Source organism: Oncorhynchus mykiss, chromosome 1, assembly GCF_057628025.1.
Source record: "Oncorhynchus mykiss isolate SJ-2025 chromosome 1, ASM5762802v1, whole genome shotgun sequence".
Lineage (NCBI taxonomy): Eukaryota > Metazoa > Chordata > Actinopteri > Salmoniformes > Salmonidae > Oncorhynchus > Oncorhynchus mykiss.
This window is the reverse complement of record NC_143022.1, coordinates 45,524,679-45,544,513: the sequence shown is the minus strand read 5'-3', so window position 1 is coordinate 45,544,513 and position 19,835 is coordinate 45,524,679. Positions and strand designations below refer to the sequence as shown.

The 19,835-nt window shown below is 40.8% G+C and overlaps 1 protein-coding gene across 9 annotated transcripts in view; it reads right to left on the bottom strand.

Moving 5' to 3' along the window:
• The window catches only part of fgd4a (FYVE, RhoGEF and PH domain containing 4a), a 115,149-nt gene that overhangs the window by 36,033 nt on the left and 59,281 nt on the right, over positions 1-19,835 (bottom strand). For 6 of the 9 annotated variants that reach the window (XM_021601933.3, XM_021601950.3, XM_021601923.3 and 3 more), the window contains exon 2: positions 9,354-9,437. In XM_021601933.3, the coding sequence (XP_021457608.2) occupies positions 9,354-9,437 (84 nt within the window). Of the gene's footprint in view, positions 1-1,280; positions 1,588-2,082; positions 2,322-9,353; positions 9,438-16,553; positions 16,802-19,835 lie in introns of those variants that run through there. The other 3 variants (XM_021601943.3, XM_021601967.3, XM_090231691.1) reach the window with 3 other exon arrangements.

Genomic DNA, 19,835 nt, shown 5'->3' with positions numbered 1-19,835 from the left:
ATGAAGGAATGTATCAATCTAACAAAACCACTCTCCCTCTAATCAGAGATAAGAGCAGCGTATCCACATCCTTTACCTCACTGGGAGAGAGAAAATAACAGGATCGACCAACCACGATGCCTCTAGGAATAGATCTTGTTGTGAAGCGGACGTTTGAAAAAGCTATCTAATTTGTGGTATAATTAGGGATGTGCATCTTTCCATTTCAAGATGATTCGATACCTAGATACATGGGCTACAAATACGACAGGAACGATACGTTTTAGTTTGAAACGATTCGGTTTGATTAGAGGAACGAATCGATGCATTTTGGTGCGATGTGATTCGATGCACTAACATAGGTTGTATAAACACGTTCATTTTCTATTTTAAATTCAAATCTGCTGCTGATGGAGCTCATGAGCTGGGCATCTGAGCTAGATCTGTCTGAGCTGACTCTTTGTGTATGTGTGTGTGTGTGTAATTGATGTATAAGTCTAGGGTGTATGTAGACAACTAAGCGGATCCAGAGCACAAAAAAATTGTGAACCGGCAATTCGTAACGTTTTAATCAATTTTCTGCCCGATGCATGCTAGATCTAGATCGGTTTGGAGTGTCACATAAGAGCATAATGCCTTTGTTACAAAAACCCATTGATACTGCTCTCTCTCTCGCTCTCTAATCCCTCTCTCACTAATCCTGAGACAACATGTGTGTCCCGACACTCAAGTCAGAGCTGTGAGTAAAAACAATAGGCACACCTGTCTTTCTGCACCCAGCCACCACCCAGAGAGGGGAGTGCCTGTGCTTCAGTCTATAGCTGCAAACCCTGGTCTAAGTTACTGTTTTTACTTCGAACCTAAAATAAACCAGAGCCCTGTGTCCCAAGGGGACACCCCACTCTCAGCACATCTAACAGTATTTATAATCAAATCTGCCTGGGATTCAAAATGGGTGGTAATTCTCAGTGATCTCCAGTTATGAGCAGGGTTGTGAGAGTGCACACAAGAATAATGGAAGCAATTCCGATTTTAAAGTGAATACATCCACAACATATGAGTGAATATATCCAACAATCCATAAATTGTCTTTGGACTCCTGCCTGCAATTATGAAATACTGTGACTTGATATCATTATCTATTACTTTCACTGCAAAGGGAGACAGTTGTGGGAATAGTCTAACTCCAGAAATATATGTATACCAACCACAATAGCACATTCATCTAAGAAAACAGAGAAAAACATGAGAGAGAGGCGGGGATAAACTGAATCACTGACATAACCTGAGAATAAACTCACCCAAAGCCTCTTCTACAGAGTAGTAGGAAATCCTTACAGGGCAGACAAGGTAGCTCAAGCCTCCCGTAGGAGTAGTAGGGAAAGTCTGGCAGTAACATGCAATATTCCCAGGCAGGCAGGCACTGCAGCTCAGAGCTAAGTGACTCAGCTCAGCGGAGAGACTCACCAATAAGGGGAAGACTACTTCATCCTTCCCTCCACCCCCCTTCTCTCTCTCTCTCTCAAAACAACTAGAGGGATATAAGACACAGACAGAGTGCATAGCGCACAAACACACGTGCAAACACACACCAGCACACTTCACCATAGCACTATCGTCGCAGCGATAAGGGGAAGGGTGAATTGGCTCTGAAAGGATGTGCAATTCAATAAAATGTTATAGAATTTTCAGTCTCTTTCTTCCTCAGGCTGTCTACACACACAGCACAAGGACTGAGACTAGAAAGAGAAAGACACAGAAAGTTAGCCACCCACAGTGTTGGGGAGTAGTGAACTAAGTTACATGTAGTAGCTTAGTTTTTAATTGAACTAAGTTCAAATCAAGGTAGTGTTTTCAGTAGTTAATTACTTTTTTTTTGCCATGTAGCGTTGTAGCTACTGGAACTACACACTACATTTTTTGCTAAAATAAAATATTGGTGAAGTAGGCAATAATTTCCTTTCTTTTTCAGCAACAGACCTGTGTAATTTTCACTTGAAATATTGTTTTTGTGTTTAATAGGCTAAATTGAACTAACATACGATCCCAAAGTTATCGGTTCTTGCAATTTGTAGTCAATTGTCACACCCTGATCTGTTTCACCTGTCCTTGTGATGGTCTCCACCCACTCCAGGTGTTGCTCGTTTTCCCCAGTGTATTTATCTCTTTGTTTCCTGTCTCTCTGTGCCAGTTTATCTTGTATGTCCAAGTCAACCAGTGTGTGTTTTTTTTTTTCTTTCCCATGCACGGTCCTTTTCTATTCTCTTGTTGCTAGTCCTTCTGGTTTTGACCCTTGCCTGTTTCTGGACTCTGTACCTGCCTGCCTGACCATTCTGCCTGCCTTGACCTCGAGCCTGTCTGCCACTCTGTACCTCCTGGACTCTGAACTGGTTTTGACCTTTTGCCTCTTTCCTACCCCTTTTTGGATCAATAAATATCTAAGAGTCCAACCATCTGCCTCCGGTGTCTGCATCTGGGTCTCTCTTTGTGCCATGATAGTCAATGACATTTCAGATTTACATATAATTTTTCACAAAGTAGTTTGTGAGAGTAGCTATATTTTCAGAGTAGCTTCCTGTGGCATATTGTATTGGAAGCCACGTAACCACTTGGGGAACTCGCAGTTGGAGAGTGGGATATGTTGGAACAGTAATCACCAGAAAGAGTTTGAGCAGCTCAAGGTATTAATCATGCATGCTCCAGTACTGAGGTTCTAGGATGAAAAGCTCAAAACTAAAATCTCAGCAGATGTCTCTAAATCAGGTTTAGGTGCAGTGTTACAGCAGTATGCCACTAGATGGCGCCCATTCACATGTGTCCATGGCTCTGGCAACTTCTGAGTGTAACTATGCTCAGATTGAGAAAGAGGCAATGTAACTGTCATATGCATATAAGATATTCCATGTGTTTATCTATGGTAAAACAGTGTGGGCCAAAACATAAACCTTTTGGTTAATATTGCAAAGAAGGATCTGGCATACACACCACCAAGGGTACAGAGACTGTTTCTAAAACGTCAGAAATATGACTTGCAACTCGAGTACAGGCCAGGGAAAGAATTGTTAGTGGCAGACACATTGTCCAGAGCTTTAGACAGCTCAGAACCAAACCAGATATACGAGCAGGACGAGACCATACATGTAAACCTTATCAGAAAGAGCTGCCCAGTCTCTGGGACAGTTATTTCACATGCTACTGCAGAAGATGAGTGTTTGCCAACAGCGATTCAAGCCATAACATACGGCTTGTCTGCACAAGCTATGATATACCCTTATGGTCAATACAGGGATGAGCCATCTGTACCTGGCGGAATTCTGTTTAAGAGTTCAAGAATTGTGATACCAAGTGGGTTGCAGAAAAACATGCTGATCAAAATACACAAGGGCCATCTAGGGATGGAGAAGTCACAACGACGTGCAAACGCAGTGTCATTTTGGCCCAAGGTGAATACTGATATGGAGCAGACAATCAGAGCCTGTGAAACATGCCAGAAATACAGAGCAAAGAGACAATGTGGGTTGAAGAAAAATAGGTATTGAGACCATGGGGCAAAGTAGGAATAGATCCCTGTTCTCTTGGAGGGAGAGAACGATGTTCTACTGACTATTACTCTCATTACAGAGAGAGCTTTGCTGAAGGACACTACTGCTAGTCAGGAGATAATTCTTTGCTCGCCATGGGGTTGAAGAGATTGTGCATACGGACAACGTCTCACAGTTCAGCTTTCAGTGATTCTTCTAAATTGTACTGGTTCGAGCGTGTCACATCCAGCCCACTGTACCCACGGTCTAATGGGTTAGTTGAGAACAGTGTCAAAACAGTGAAACTACCGGTTAGGAAAGCTCTGGACTCAAAGACAGATCCATAACTATCTTTGTTAAACTACAGGGCTACTCCACTAAAACATGGTCTGTCTCCTGCAGAGCTGTTGGTCAACAGGAAACTCAAACTAGGTTGACAGTACTCCTAGAAACAGAGAAGGATGACAAGGTCATTTTTAACAAACAGAGAGAAAAGAGTGAACAGAAAGGAACTATGAAAACAGGTCCAAGGCACTCAGTCCAAATGATAGAGGGAAAATGCATGATGGTAAAACGTGGAGCCAAGTGACCACTTGAGGGACGTGCAGCCCCCGCACAGGAGTTTAAAACCTCTTGAGGCTAGTATTTTGATGTTTGGATGAAAAATGTGCCCAAAGTAAACTGCCTATTTCTCAGGCCCAGAAGCTAGAATATGCATATAATTAGCAGATTAGGATAGAAAACACTCTAAAGTTTCCAAAACGGTAAAAATATTGTCTGAGTATAACAGAACTGATATTGCATGCGAAAACCTGAGGAAAATCCATCCAGGAAGTGCTGTTTTTCTGAAACCCCTCTTTTCCATTGCAAGCCTATCCTCCATTTAAAGCGATATCAACCAGATTCCTTTCCCTATGGCTTCCACAAGGTGTGAAGAGTCTTTAGACATAGTTTCAGGCTTTTATTCTGAAAAATTAGCGAGAATGATCACATCGTGTCAGTGGATAGCTAGAAGTCCTCAGATTTCTGCATGCGCGTGCCACTGGAGCGAGACCTTTTCTTTCTCTCTTCTATTGAAAAGGATACCGTCCGGTTGAAATATTATAGATTATTTATTGTAAAAACAACCTGAGGATTGATTATAAAAAATGTTTGACATGTTTCTACGAACTTTACGGATACTATTTGGAATTTTCGTCTGCCCGTCGTGACCGCACGAGCCTGTGGATTACTAAACAAAATGTGCCAAATGGAGGTTTTTGGATATAAAGAGAATCTTTATCGAACAATTTTTTTTTTTGTATAACTGGGAGTCTCGTGAGTGCAAACATACGAAGATCATCAAAGGTAAGCGATTAATTTTATTGCTTTTCTGACTTTCGTGACCAATCTACTTTGCTGCTAGCTGTTTGAAATGTTTTGTCTGCTGAGAGCTGTCCTCACATAATCGCATGGTTTGCTTTCACCGTAAAGCCTTTTTGAAATCTGACACACCAGGTGTATTAACAACAAGCTAAACTGTGTTTTGGTATATTGCACTTGTGATTTCATGAAAATTTAATATTTTTAGTAATTTAATTTGAATTTAGCGCTCTGCAATTCACCGGATGTTGACGAAAATGATCCCGCTAAAGGGATCGGTGCGCCAAGAGGTTTTTAAGACCGGGAGATTCCAGCTCAATGCACTATACTTGTGCGGCTCCGGTTAACTTGAACAAAGAAGAGCTTATGTTGTAAAGAACAATTGTTTTCTTTAGTATTTCTTAGACAAGAAGATGCAACACTTCCCCAACACTGGCCACCCACTGCCCTACTACTCTCCTGAACACTCCATATTTAACACCTGGATAACCACTCTCTAACATCCTCCTGTAGCTTTCTGTCTGTTCACCTCCCCATACAAACATCTACAAACACCTCCTATAGCTACGCTACCATTTCCCCCCAGCCAAAACCAGTATGAAGTCCAAAGTAAATGTTAGTGTCATACTACCCATGAGCAACCAACAAAAAAACAATACTAACTTTCCTGCAGTCAAATGACCAAACCGCCCTATAGTGGCCTCAGGTGTGGAATGTTATTAATATTTTTCCTAATTTCAAAATTAATAAAACCTTTTTTTTTTACGTAGAAAAAATGGTGTTTCTATGTCAAACAGTTTTGTTATATTTCAGTCTTCTGTGATGTATATGAAGTGTATTATTGGGACGCAAACTCAAAATGGAATACATTTCAACTCTATATCTGACATGGTACTGACATGGTCTTATGTTTTTAAGGCCATAATTCTGTGTGTGTGAGGTTGTATACAGTGCATTCGGAAAGTATTCTTCCCTTTCTCCACATTTTGTTACGTTACAGCTTTATTCTAAAATGTATAAAATAAAACATTTTCCTCATCAATCTACACACAATACCCCATAATGACAAAGCAAAAAACTGAAATAGCTTATTCACATAAGTATTCAGACCCTTTGCTATGAGACTCAAAATTTAGCACAGATGCATCTTGTTTCTATTGATCATCCTTGAGATGTTTCTACAACTTGATTGGAGGCCACCTGTGCTAAATTCAATTGATTGGACATGATTCGGAAAGGAACACACCTGTCTACATAAAGTCCCACATTTGACAATGTCAGAGCAAAAACCAAGCCATGAGGTTGAAGGAATTGTCGGTAGAGCTCCGAGACAGGAGTATGTCGAGGCACAGATCTGGGGAAGGGTACCAGCAAAAATTCTGCAGCATTGAAGGTCCCCAAGAACACAGTAGCCTCTATTATTCTTATATTCTTATATAAACAAGATTCTCTGGTCTGATGAAACCTAGATTGAACTCTTTGGCCTGAATGCCAAGAGTCACGTCTGGAGGAAACCTGGCACCATTCCTACAGTGAAGAATGGTGTCGGGATGTTTTTCAGCGGCAGGGACTGGGAGACTAGCCAGGATTGAGGGAAAGATAAATGGAGGAAAATACAGAGAAATCTTTGATGAACAACGACCCTAAGCACACAGCCAAGACAACGCAAGAGTGGCTTTGGGACAAGTCTCTGAATAATCTTGAGTGGCCCAGCAAGAGCCTGGGCTTGAACCCGATCAAACATCTCTGGACAGACCTGAAAATAGCTGTGCAGCGACACTCCCCATCCAACCTGACAGAGGATCTGCTTGAGAGGATCTGCAGAAAACAATACAGATGTGCCAAGCTTGTAGTTTCATACCCAAGAAGACCCGAGGCTGTGATCGCTGCCAAAGGTGCTTCAACAAAGTACTGAGTAAAAGGTCTGAATACTTATGTACATTTGATATTTACGTTTTTATACATTTGCAAAACAATTTACAAACCTGTTTTTGCTTGGTCATTATGGACTATTGTTCGTAGATTGATGAGGATAAAAAAACAATTTAATACATTTTAGAATAAGGTTTTAACGTAACGAAATTTGGAAAAAGCTAAGGGGTCTGAATGCTTCCTTGAATACCTTGAAGTAGTTGTTCCCCTTGCTCTGCAAGGGCCGTGGCTTTTGTGGAATGATGGGTAATGATGCTTTGTGGGAGGCAGTAGTTGATGTGTGCAGAGGGTCCCTGGTTCGAGGCCAGGTAGGGCCGAGGAGAGGGATGGAAGCTATACTGTTACATTTAAGACTACCAAGAAACACTCTATGTGACCCTGATTTAGCCTGCAGTAAAAGGTTAAATGGAAAGTATAAACAGAAGTAAAGAGATCTAAAAGTTGTTTGAGATAGATCTAAACTATCTTTCTTACGTTTCACAGAAGTCTGTGCAGAGAACTGTGAGTGGAGCTTCCGCATAGTCGGCTATCTGTCTGTGTGTCTGTCACCGTGTCTTGCAGAATTTCTCACAACAGTGTAACGCAGATGTACAGGTTCTCAGATTCTAACAGTCAGCTCATGACAGAACCTACTGTATAACACAGGAAGCCAGTATTCTATTCTAACACACACACACACACACACACACACACACACACACACACACACACACACACACACACACACACACACACACACACACACACACACACGCACGCACGCACGCACACACACACACACCCTGTGACATCAGCTGCTGGGGAATGGAGGGTATGGCAGTCATTTCCTTCCATCCCTCTATTAACCAGTCTGACCAGTAGGTATTCCTCTCTGCAGCTATCTCACTGCATGCTTTCTTAATGCATAGCGTTAACACTGTGGTAGCTACTATATTATTACCAAGGAGACACAAGGTTAACAATGTTTAGGACCTCAAGACCCTCAACAAAACGAGTGTCTAAAAACCTGCAACCATGTGCATTATCTGCTACCTGGCCTTTAAAAGTACCAGAGAGCCCACTCTGACACTCTGGATATTTGATCAGTTTGAAGAGTATATTGTGCCAAACAATATGTCTAAAAATAAGCAATATCCAAAAGGGTAGTTTTGAGATATTCATATTTTTTACTGTTGAATAAATGTATGTGAAAATGTGTATTTCAGAATCTAGACATACTCCATATTTGAGAGAACATTATAAGGAGTATAATGACACCAAGATGTTGTCTGTGGAATGTACGGTTCACGGATCATAAGGTCTTATAGGAGGCATGTACAGGTCTAAAAAGGGCCTAGAATTGCCACTTTCATCATGATTTTCTCAATAAGTATTTGTTATACAAATGTAAAAAGCACTTGAAACATCCTTCCTCCAAATGAAGTAACTATGTGAGAATTGCCAGAACAATCAGAGATACCCAAAATATTTTCAGACTATGCTGGCATGGAATCACCTTGTAGTGAAAAGGAGAGTTAAACCCAGTGTTTGAGTAGCAGTTCCAGACTGAACTCCCAGAGACCAGATGACCGACTGACCGACCGACCGACCGACCGACCGACAGGAGGATTTACAGTAAGGCCTGTTGAACCACCCAGACTTTCATCAGATGAACACTCCCCTCACCCACTTGTTCACAGTCCAATTTTAGATTATAGGCTACCCCCTCTGAGGCTGATCAATGGGGAAAACTGGAAGAGAGGGATAGAGGGAGGGAGGGAAGGAGAAAGAGAGTGAAGGGGGGGGGGGTGGCATATGACAGGACAAGCATTCAAAGGGGGGGGGGGGGGGGCAGCAGATAAACACAGAGGAAGAAATATAAATACAATGAATAGAAGGAAAGGACAGACGAACATAGAGAGAACGGGGGTAAGAAGACTGGCAGATGAGAAGAGAGGGAGGACGGTAGAAAGCAAAATACAGAGAAAGTGTGGCACAGAAGGGAGAGACTCATACATAATTACTGCTTTAAGCCACACCCACACACAACACACACACACACATTTTCTGTGAACCTGTGTGCTGCCAAGGGGAGTATTTCTACAGTTCAGCATGCATTCCCCTTCCCTCTGCACTGCTCATCTAATCTGGATGGGACCACATTCCTCGTTGGCACCCTTTCATTCTATTACTTTCATTTTCTCTCTGCGCTAAACAGAGAGAAAAAAGACATACACTCTGTCCCACATACCCGTGCTCAAACGCAGCATTGGCTTAACATCACACGACTACACTTGGTTAAACTGAGAAGCATTGACAGTGTTATCACCTCGGGCTGGGGGAAGGAAGGAGAACGCTTTTAGAAAAGGAAAGCACAGCACAATGAGCAGTACACCATGCTCACATCTACACAGCACCGTAGGGCCTGTCATTTCACAAAGGTTAAATACTCCTCTTTTAGTACAGTAGACTACAGTAGCTAATGAACAGAAACTAATAGTAGGAGAGAGGGGAGATAAGAGATAGCAATATTAAAAGAGGAGATTGTGATATTAAGAGTGAGAAAGGGATCAAGTTGACCTTTAGCGTGTTCGATCTTCACCCCGACACAGGCCTCCTCATCAGTGTTCTTGGAATGGAAACAGCTGGGCTTGCCTTTCTTTTCTGCAATGACAAGTCCAAATGTTACCAAATGCTAATATATCAAGTTTACTGTAACGTACTGTAAGACACACCAAGACCCAAACATTCACCCAACATGGAAAGAACAGGGGCAAGAGGAACCAGCCTGAAGTAGTTTATAGAGCTCAATGATTTTTTGAATAGGAGAGAGAGAGAGAGAGAGAGAGAGAGAGAGAGAGAGAGAGAGAGAGAGAGAGAGAGAGAGAGAGAGAGAGGATCGAATTCTGGAATCTCTTGTGTAGCTTTTGCAGGATTCTGAACAGCTGCTATATGCATAATTTGAGCAATTCTGATCCTCTGGTTCACACGAGGGGAGAGTTATTATTTTATTTGTTTGGAAATAAAGTAATATTCCATCCCTCAGAGATTTCATTCTAATGAGTTAGAATGTGATATGTAGGGCATCCTCACTAGGGAGAGCTAAGACACTCACCAGAGCCATTTCATATGCACATAAAACATTAAAGAGGAAACAGCCATGCTATTAATACCATGATAGGCCCACACACATGCAGTGCATTCGGAAAGTATTCAGACCCTTGGACTTTTTCCACATTTTGTTACGTTACCGCCTTACTCTAAAATGGATTAAATAAATAACAATCCACATCAATCTACACCATAAAACCCCATAATGACAAAGGGAAAACAAGTTTTTATTAAAAACTGAAATAGCTTATTTACATAAGTATTCAGACCCTTTGCTATGAGACTCAAAATTGAGTGTTTCCACTGGTCATCCTTGAGATGTTTCTACAACTTGATTGGAGTCCACCTGTGGTAAATTCAATTGATCGGACATGATTTGGAAAGGCACACACCTGTCTATATTAAAAAGTCCCACAGTTGGCAGTGCATGTCAGAGCAAAAGATAGGATTGTGTCGAGGCACACATCTGGGGAAGGGTACCAAAACATTTCTGCACCATTGAATGTCCCCAATTACACAGTGGCGTCTTTCATTCTTAAATGGAAGAAGTTTGGAACCACCCGGCCAAACTGAGGAATCGGGGGAGAAGGGTGACCAAGAACCCGATAGTCACTCTGACAGAGCTCCAGAGTTCCTCTTTGGAGATGAGAGAAACTTCCAGAAGGATAACCATCTCTGCAGCACTCCACCGATCAAGCCTTTATGTTAGAGTTGCCAGACGGAAGCCACTCCTCAATAAAAGGCACATGAAATCCCGCTTGGAGTTTGTCAAAACTCTCAGACCATGAGAAAAGATATTTAATCAATCAAAAATATTGAATACATTTTAGAATAAGGAGTAACGTAAAAAGTCAAGGGGTCTGAATACTTTCTGAAGGCACTGTATACACACACACACAAAATGTTCCGATCTTTCTTAAATTTCAACACAAACAGCAGCCACATTCTAACGTTTGCCATTACGACAGTAACAGTCAGGATGCTGAAGTCCAATACTAACATCAACCAGACATTCTTGATGTTACAGTACAGATGAAACTGCCAAAGTGAAAGTGAGTATTGAGTATTTAGGGGAATAGAGTACATGCTTACTGTGGGGGCATGGAGGGGGATGGGTGTGTGTGTGGTGTGAGGGTATGATATCCGGCTGCAGGGATTAAAGAGGGCTTTCTACACCCACCATCTGGACTCCTGATGCCAGGCTTTCCAGCTGTTCACACACACACACACACACACACACACACACACACACACACACACACACACACACACACACACACACACACACACACACACACACACACACACTTTAGTATAGATTGCAGAAAGCGTGTTTCCTATCCAAGGCAGTGAGCAGTACAGTAGCAGTACATACATGCAGTTGTAGTCGGAAGAAATTAAAACTCGTTTTTCAACCACTCCACAAAATTGTTGTTGACAAACTATAGTTTTGGCAAGTCTGTTAGGGCATCTACTGTGTGCATGACACAAGTAATTTTTCCAACAATTGTTTACAGACAGATTATTTCACTGTATCACAATTCCAGAGAGTCAAAAGTTTACATACACTAAGTTGACTGTGCCTTTAAACAGCTTGGAAAATTTCAGTCAATTGGAGGTGTACCTGTTGATGTATTTCAAGGCCTACCTTCAAACTCAGTGCCTCTTTGCTTGACATCATGGGAAAATCAAAAGAAATCAGCCAAGACCTCAGAAAAAAAATTGTAGACCTCCACAAGTCTGGTTCATCCTTGGGAGCAATTTCCAAACGCCTGAAGGTACCACGTTCATCTGTACAAACAATAGTACGCAAGTATAAACACCATGGGACCACAGAGCCATCATACCGCTCAGGAAGGAGACACGTTCTGTCTCCTAGAGATGAACGTACTTTGGTGCGAAAAGTGCAAATCAATCCCAGAAAAACAGCAAAGGACCTTGTGTACCTGTTTCCTCTAGCAACTTCACAAGTATCTATATCCAAAAGGAAACAAGTCCTATATTGACATAACCTGAAAGGCCGCTCAGCAAGGAAGAAGCCACTGCTCCAAAACCGCCATAAAATAGCCAGACTATGGTTTGCAACTGCACATCGGGACAAAGATCATACTTTTTGGAGAAATGTCCTCTGGTCTGATGAAACAAAAATAGAACTGTTTGGCCATAATGACCATCGTTGTGTTTGTAGGAAAAAGGGGGAGGCTTGCAAGCCGAAGAACACCATCCCAACCATGAAGCACAGGGGTGGCAGCAACATGTTATGGGGGTGCTTTGCTGCAAGAGGGTCTGGTAAACTTCACAAAATAGATGGCATCATGAGGGAATAAAATTCTGTGAATATATTGAAGCAACATCTCAAGACATCAGTCAGGAAGTTAAAGCTTGGTCGCAAATGGGTCTTCCAAATGGACAATAACCCTAAGCATACTTCCAAAGTTGTGGCAAAATGGCTTAAGGACAACAAAGTCAAGGTATTGGAGTGGCCATCACAATGCCCTGACCTCAATCCTATAGAAAATCTGTGGGCAGAACTGAAAAAGCGTGTGCGAGCAAGGAGGCCTACAAACCTAACTCAGTGATTGGACAGGCCTGAGGAGTGATGGGAGCCATAGGTCAGTTATGGGGCACGGGGACGAACACTGTCAATGACAGCCATTCAGTCAGACGACAGGCGACACAGAGGTGACAATGATATTCATTGTCGATTAGGAGTGATGAGAGATGTTATGAAAGAAAAAACGAGTGACTATACAAAGCTCTGATGAAGGTGTCTGACACCATTACTGTGCCTAGCATAGTGTGGATGTTTGAATCAGGGCTATGTTTGGTTTTGTATGGAAAAATACCAACAATCATGTCCTTCAGGGCAAATGACCTGCCAACCACCTGAGAGCTGTGGTGTTAACCTTCTACTGCAGTGTGTGTCAAATCGAATCAAATGTTATTTGTCACATGCGCCGAATATAACAGGTGGAGACTTTTCCATGAAATGCTTGCTTACAAGCCCTTCCCAACAATGCAGAGTTTTTTAAAAAAGATAATAAAAAGAGTAACACAAGAGAAATAAAATACATAAGAATGGAGCTAAATACAGAGAGTACCAGATCAATGTGGAGCTAAATACAGGGAGTACCAGTACCAGATCAATGTGGAGCTAAATACAGAGAGTACCAGATCAATGTGGAGCTAAATACAGAGAGTACCAGTACCAGATCAATGTGGAGCTAAATACAGGGAGTACCAGTACCAGATCAATGTGGAGCTAAATACAGAGAGTACCAGATCAATGTGGAGCTAAATACAGAGAGTACCAGTACCAGATCAATGTGGAGATAAATACAGAGAGTACCAGTACCAGATCAATGTGGAGCTAAATACAGAGAGTACCAGTACCAGATCAATGTGGAGCTAAATACAGAGTACCAGTACCAGGTCAACGTGGAGCTAAATACAGAGAGTACCAGTACCAGGTCAATGTGGAGCTAAATACAGAGAGTACCAGGTCAATGTGGAGCTAAATACAGAGAGTACCAGTTACAGATCAATGTGGAGCTAAATACAGAGAGTACCAGTACCAGGTCAATGTGGAGCTAAATACAGAGAGTACCAGGTCAATGTGGAGCTAAATACAGAGAGTACCAGTTACAGATCAATGTGGAGCTAAATACAGAGAGTACCAGTACCAGGTCAATGTGGAGCTAAATACAGAGAGTACCAGATCAATGTGGAGCTAAATACAGAGAGTACCAGTACCAGATCAATGTGGAGCTAAATACAGAGAGTACCAGTACCAGATCAATGTGGAGCTAAATACTGGGGCGGCAGGGTAGCCTAGTGGTTAGAGCGTTTAATTAGTAACCGGAAGGTTGCAAGTTCAAACCCCCATGCTGACAAGGTACAAATCTGTCGTCCTGTTCCTAGGCCGTCATTGAAAACAAGAATTTGTTCTTAATTGACTAGTTAATTGACTAGTTAAATAAAAAAATACAGAGAGTACCCGTACCAGATCAATGTGGAGCTAAATACAGAGAGTACCAGGTCAAAACAAACAGAGTGCAGCATATGATAAGGGCAATTTAATTAACAACTTAGCAGTCTTATGACTTATGATAAGCTGTGTCGGAGCCTGTTGGTCCGGTACCGTTTACTGGATGGTAGGTCCGGTACCGTTTACTGGATGGTAGCAGGGTAGCTGGATGGTAACAGCTTATGTGGCTGGAGTCTTTTTACGGGCCTTCCTCTGACACAGTCTGATATAGATATAAACCTTTGTTTTTACACTGCTGCTACTTGCTGTTTATTATCTATGTCACTTTACCCCTACCTACATGTACAAATGACCTCGATTAACCTGTACCACGACACATTGTACCCCCTGTATATAGCCTCGGAATTGTTTTTAGTCAATATTTTCTTAGCTCTATTTTCTAAAAACTGCATTGTTGGTTAAGGGCTTGTAAGCATTTCACGGTAAGGTTGTATTGTTGTACTGTTGTATTCGGCACATAGAACAAATTTTGATATAGAGCACCTTCCACCACCCTGGTTGTGTGTGTGTGTGTGAACACACTCCATTTAGTTCTAGTGCCACACACTCATCATGTCCCTGCAGTGTTAACATTTCAAATGCCTCTTTAAAAACAGCCTAGTAACAGTAAACACACGCAGTCAGCAAAAAGCAGAGCAGAGCTGCTGAGTCATTGACAAGCATAATTGACAACTTCTGAACATTTCTCCATCCTCTCCTCCTTTCCTCTCCTCTTCCCTCGGGCAGTGCTATAACACCCCAGTGATTCTCACAAAACTGGCACTTGACCAAACATTTTTGCCTAAAAAGATACACATATTCCACAATAATTCCTCTTGGATCACTAAGATTAGGATCTGTATTTATCTATTTCATAATTATTGTTATGTTTATTGATCTGATTTCATGCAACTTACCACAATTTACACAACAAGCACAGCAAAAAAATTATCATTACCGTAACAGTTTTCAAAGTCCAAAAAAGTAATAAACAAATCCATTTCTAATAATTTTTTAACATTGCTCACCTAATGAAAAGGCCTGAAGTAAACAACACTGAAAATATATATGTTTACAATTAAATTATTAAAATGCATTTTGTAATTTCTCAGACATCCTTTCCTAAATCTTGTTATTTGTGTGTACATGTTATTTTTATGTACAAATATATGGATAAAAGAACAAATGGCACACTATCAGATTAAGACAAAATTACAAAGTAAACATGACGTTTTTCCTAATATTTCCTAAATATTGGTATATTGTGGTAATGACAAGCAGTTTTCAGAGATGACAATGCATGTTTCGGTAATGAGTGTTGCATAGTTTGCCATTAAAAAATGGTACCGAGTTCTATGAGAGATTCAGTAACCCAATACTTCGTTTTATTGTGTCATTTGTTAATCCCAAATGACTTGCATAATACTCAAATCACTGATCTTAGTGGAATTGCCTAAAATGCCCCTTATGTTAGTAGAAGTACTGCAATTACGTGCATGTACTTTCAAAAGTCAAAAGTGGACTTAAACATAAAAAAAGACGTGTCGTTCCAAGGTATTTCAGATGTATTTCTAAATTGAATGGGATCCTGTGGGCAAATGGTATAACATGATATTCATATAAAGTATCTAGATATGTGGGATATGGACCAAACACTGTCTTGGGATATCAAACAACAGTATAGGTAAGTACTAAAACAGGTACACATGTCAAAATGTACACACCTCCTTTAAGTAACGGGGTTGCTCTCTGCTGAAAAACAAACTCCAGATTGTGGCTTTAAGTTAAAATATATATATATATATATTTAAAAAAAATGATAAACTCATATTTCTTGACAACCTCTGCTTTAATTAAATAACTGATGCTTATTATCATATTGAAATTAAAGTTCTCATTACCGAAACGGACCTAAAAATGATGCGGTAATGAGAAACATGTCCATAGACACTGTGCTTTAATGTAATAAATATTATAGTTCAATGTAAACTTCAACTAGTATAGCATTTGTTATGCTTTATGGGCAAACAACAGGAACATATTTGGGGGTTGTATTGAAATAACTTTGGTTTTTCTTAAGTAAAATTGTATAAAATGACCCAAGAATTTAATCCAGACGCAGTTTGTCAATGACAATTTGGGGATAAAAAATTAATCTGGGCAAAAATGTAAAATGTATTTAAAGTAAGACACTGTGCCATAAACTAAGCATCTTAGTCTTCATAATGATAGTTTGTTGTTGCAGATGCAACATGGTTTTCTAACTTAATTTGCCACTGCCATGGTTAAAACTGGTTTCATGAGAATCGCTAGCGAGAGGGTCGGCTGATTCTACACATGACGCTAAACGCTAAACAGATCACTTGTCATCAGGCTTAAACCCTACTACAGAACTGTACAATGTGTGCTGTGCTGATGCACTACGGACCCCCATTAAGTACTGTGGGGGCCAACACATCCAGCATACTGTACACACGTTATTCTGTCTTAAGACTCACAATTTAAAACCCCATCTACACAAAACGACTCTTCCTCAGCAGGTTTACAACATAGAGCATCTATTTCTGGATATATTTGACAATGTGTGGGTGTTTGAGGTTTCAAAAAGAAAACTACACTCAACAATAATATCTGAACAGTACCTGAGTAAGCTCCTCTCCAGTGTGGCTGGGGTTTCCCATGCCTGTCCGTGGTGCACTGCCTCTCCATGACAAATCCCTCACAGCCCAAGTTTGACCAGAAAAGCAGATCAAATTAAGTTAGGTTAGTCGCAGGTTTCCTCATCTGGTGGTTGTTGCTGCGTTGATGTGTTTGTGTTGTTTACCCTCAATGCTCTACCCTCTCTGTCTGTCATTGTACAACCGGTTCCCAGAATGCTGCTGGTGTCACCGGGTGGGGGAGGGGCCTGCAGTTAATGTGTGTGTGTGTGTGCATGTGTGAAAGTCAGTGCAGGTTCATCAGAGGGGGAAGGGGAGAACCATCCTACTCAGAGAATTTCATAAAAGAAAAATAATGACATTAAAAAAGTTACCCAGTTTAGATAAACTATACTAAATATATACATGTCACCAAATAACTGATTAAAATACACTGCTTTGCAATGAAAGTCTACAGTAGCCTCAACAGCACTCTCTAGGGTAGCACCATGGAGTAGCCGGAGGACAGCTATTTTCCATTCTCCTCTGGGTGCATTGACTTCAATACAAAACTTAGGAGACTCATGGTTCTCACCCCATTCCATAGAGTTCCAGAGGACAACCTATCAGAGCTCTTGGCTGCAATTTCTGAGGCTGGTAACTCTAATGAACTTATCCTCTGCAGCAGAGGTAACTCTGGGTCTTCCTTTCCTGTGGCGGTCCTCATGAGAGCCAGTTTCATCATAGCACTTGATGGTTTTTGCGACTACACTTGAAGAAACTTTCAAAGTTCTTGAAATCTTCCGGATTGACTGACCTTCATGTCTTAAAGTAATGATAGACTGTCGTTTCTATTTGCTTGTTTGAGTTGTTTTTTTAAATAATATGGACTTGGTCTTTTACCAAATAGGGCTATCTTCTTTATACCACCCCAACCTACCTTGTCACAACACAATGGATTGGCTCAAACACATTAACCTCTCGTGTAGGGGGCAGTATTTTCAGCTTCGGATGACAAGCGTGCCCAAAGTAAACTGCCTGTTACTCAGGCCCAGAAGCAAGGATATGCATAGAATTGGTAGGTTTGGATAGAAAACACTCTAAAGTATAACAGAACTGATATGGCGGGCGAAACCCCGAGGACAAACCATCCAGGGAAAACAAAAATTGAGGTCATTGGATTTTCCAATGGGTTTCTATGGAATTCCCTTATTAATAGGAACCTGGTTGCAGTTCCCATGGCTTCCACTAGATGTCAACAGTCTTTAGAAATTGTTCTATGTTTTTCTTTTGAGAAATAAAGAAGTAGTCCTATTCATTGTAAGTGTCACTCCAGGTGGATTCTACTGTTTTGGTGCGCGTGAACTGGAGCGAGCTTCACGTTGTTTTTATCCTGTATTATAAACAGTTTATTCAGTCTTAAATTTTATCGATTATTTACGTTTTAGGGTACCTTAGAAATATTGTTTGAAATGTTTGGACCAAGTTTACAGGTAACTTATTAGATACTTTGTAGGCTTGTTGGGCGAGTTGAAACTGGTGTATTTCTGAATCAAACGCGCCAAATAAATTGACATTTTTGGGACATAAAGAAGGACATTATCGAACAAAAGGACCATTTGTGATGTTTCTGGGACATTTTGGAGTGCCAACAGAAAAAGATCTTCAAAGGTAAGGCATTAATTATATCGCTATTTCTGACTTTTGTGGCACACCTGCCTGGTTGAAATATGATTTTCATGTGTTTGTATGTGGGGCACTGTCCTCAGATAATCACAGGGTTTGCTTTCGCCGTAAAGCCTTCTTGAAATCTGACACAGCAGCTGGATTAACAAGAATTTAAGCTTTATTTTGACGTATAACAGATACATTTTTAAGAATGTTAAATATTTGAATTTGGTATTTTTGAATTTCGCGCTCTGCATTTTCACCGGATGTTGGCCAGGTGGGACGCTACCGTTCCACCTGCCCGTAAGAAGTTTTAAGAAGGAAAGAAATTCCTTCACAAATGAACTTTTAACAAGGCACACCTGTTAATTGAAATGCATTCCAGGTGAATACCTCATGAAGCTGGTTGAGAGAATGTCAAGAGTGTGCAAAGCTGTCATCAAGGCAAAGGGTAGCTACTTTGAAGAATCTCAAATATGTTTTGATTTGTTTAACACTTTTTTGGTTACTACATTAATCCATGTGTTATTTCATAGTTTTGATGACTTCACTATTATTATTCTACAATGTAGAAAATGTTAAAGAAAGAAAACCCTGGAATGAGTCGGTGTGTCCAAATCTTTGAGTGGTACTGCATATTTCATTGTATTTTTTTAGTTAACCTTTCACTTATTTACCAATTTTTTTTGTGAAAAATTGAATTGAAAATTTTTAAACTTTTTTTATTAATATTTTTTTATTCAGATTTTTCAGGGGGTGCTGCAGCACCCTCAGCACCCCTACTTCTCGTGGCTATGGACAACGATGTAGGCTAGTATGAACTTTTGGCTTGGAGAGGTTGTTGATATGGTTACAGGCAGCTGTTGTGTTGTGCACTGAAGGGAAAAGGTAAGAGGAGGAGAGTGCGTTGATGCAAGAAGGAATTATACAACGAGCAAAGTGATGATGCTGTATGTGGTTGCTATGAAAATGAACATTTTTAGGCTAGGTTGTAGCAACCTCATGATGGCTATAGGGCAAATTCAGGTATCATGTAGTAGCCTAAACCTATCGATGTTACATTGAGCTGGGTGAATGGAATATGAATGACAGTCATTCATAATGCTGTAAAAACAATAATTGTTCTCCTAGTCTTAAACGTCACTGTCCAACACTGGTGTGTGTGTGTCACACTATCCCTCTCAGGCCAGGTGATCAAAGGCATGAGATCTAGTATCATCGCAATCTGGCACAAATCTAACAGTTGACTATGGCATTATAAACATGATAGAATCAACAACGCAGAGGAGAACTTGCAGTCATTCTCCTCCATTCAAATGAAACATGAATGCCATTAAAACCGTCTCTAACTTGATAAAACATAACCATAAGACAGATAATACAGTGCCTATCCACAGTAAGGAAATGCAAATTAACAGTAAGTTAGGCCTCATTTGCATCACTTCTTTGCACAAACACAGTTATGACCAGATAGTTAATATGCCCAGGCACATCCCTCCAATCAGAGCATGCATGCTGGTCGGGGGAGATAGGGAACAGATGAGCCCCTCTGTCTTGTCAGAGAGGTGATAGGCTTAGTCACGCACACACTAACATTACAAGGTACTCAAACGAACCACA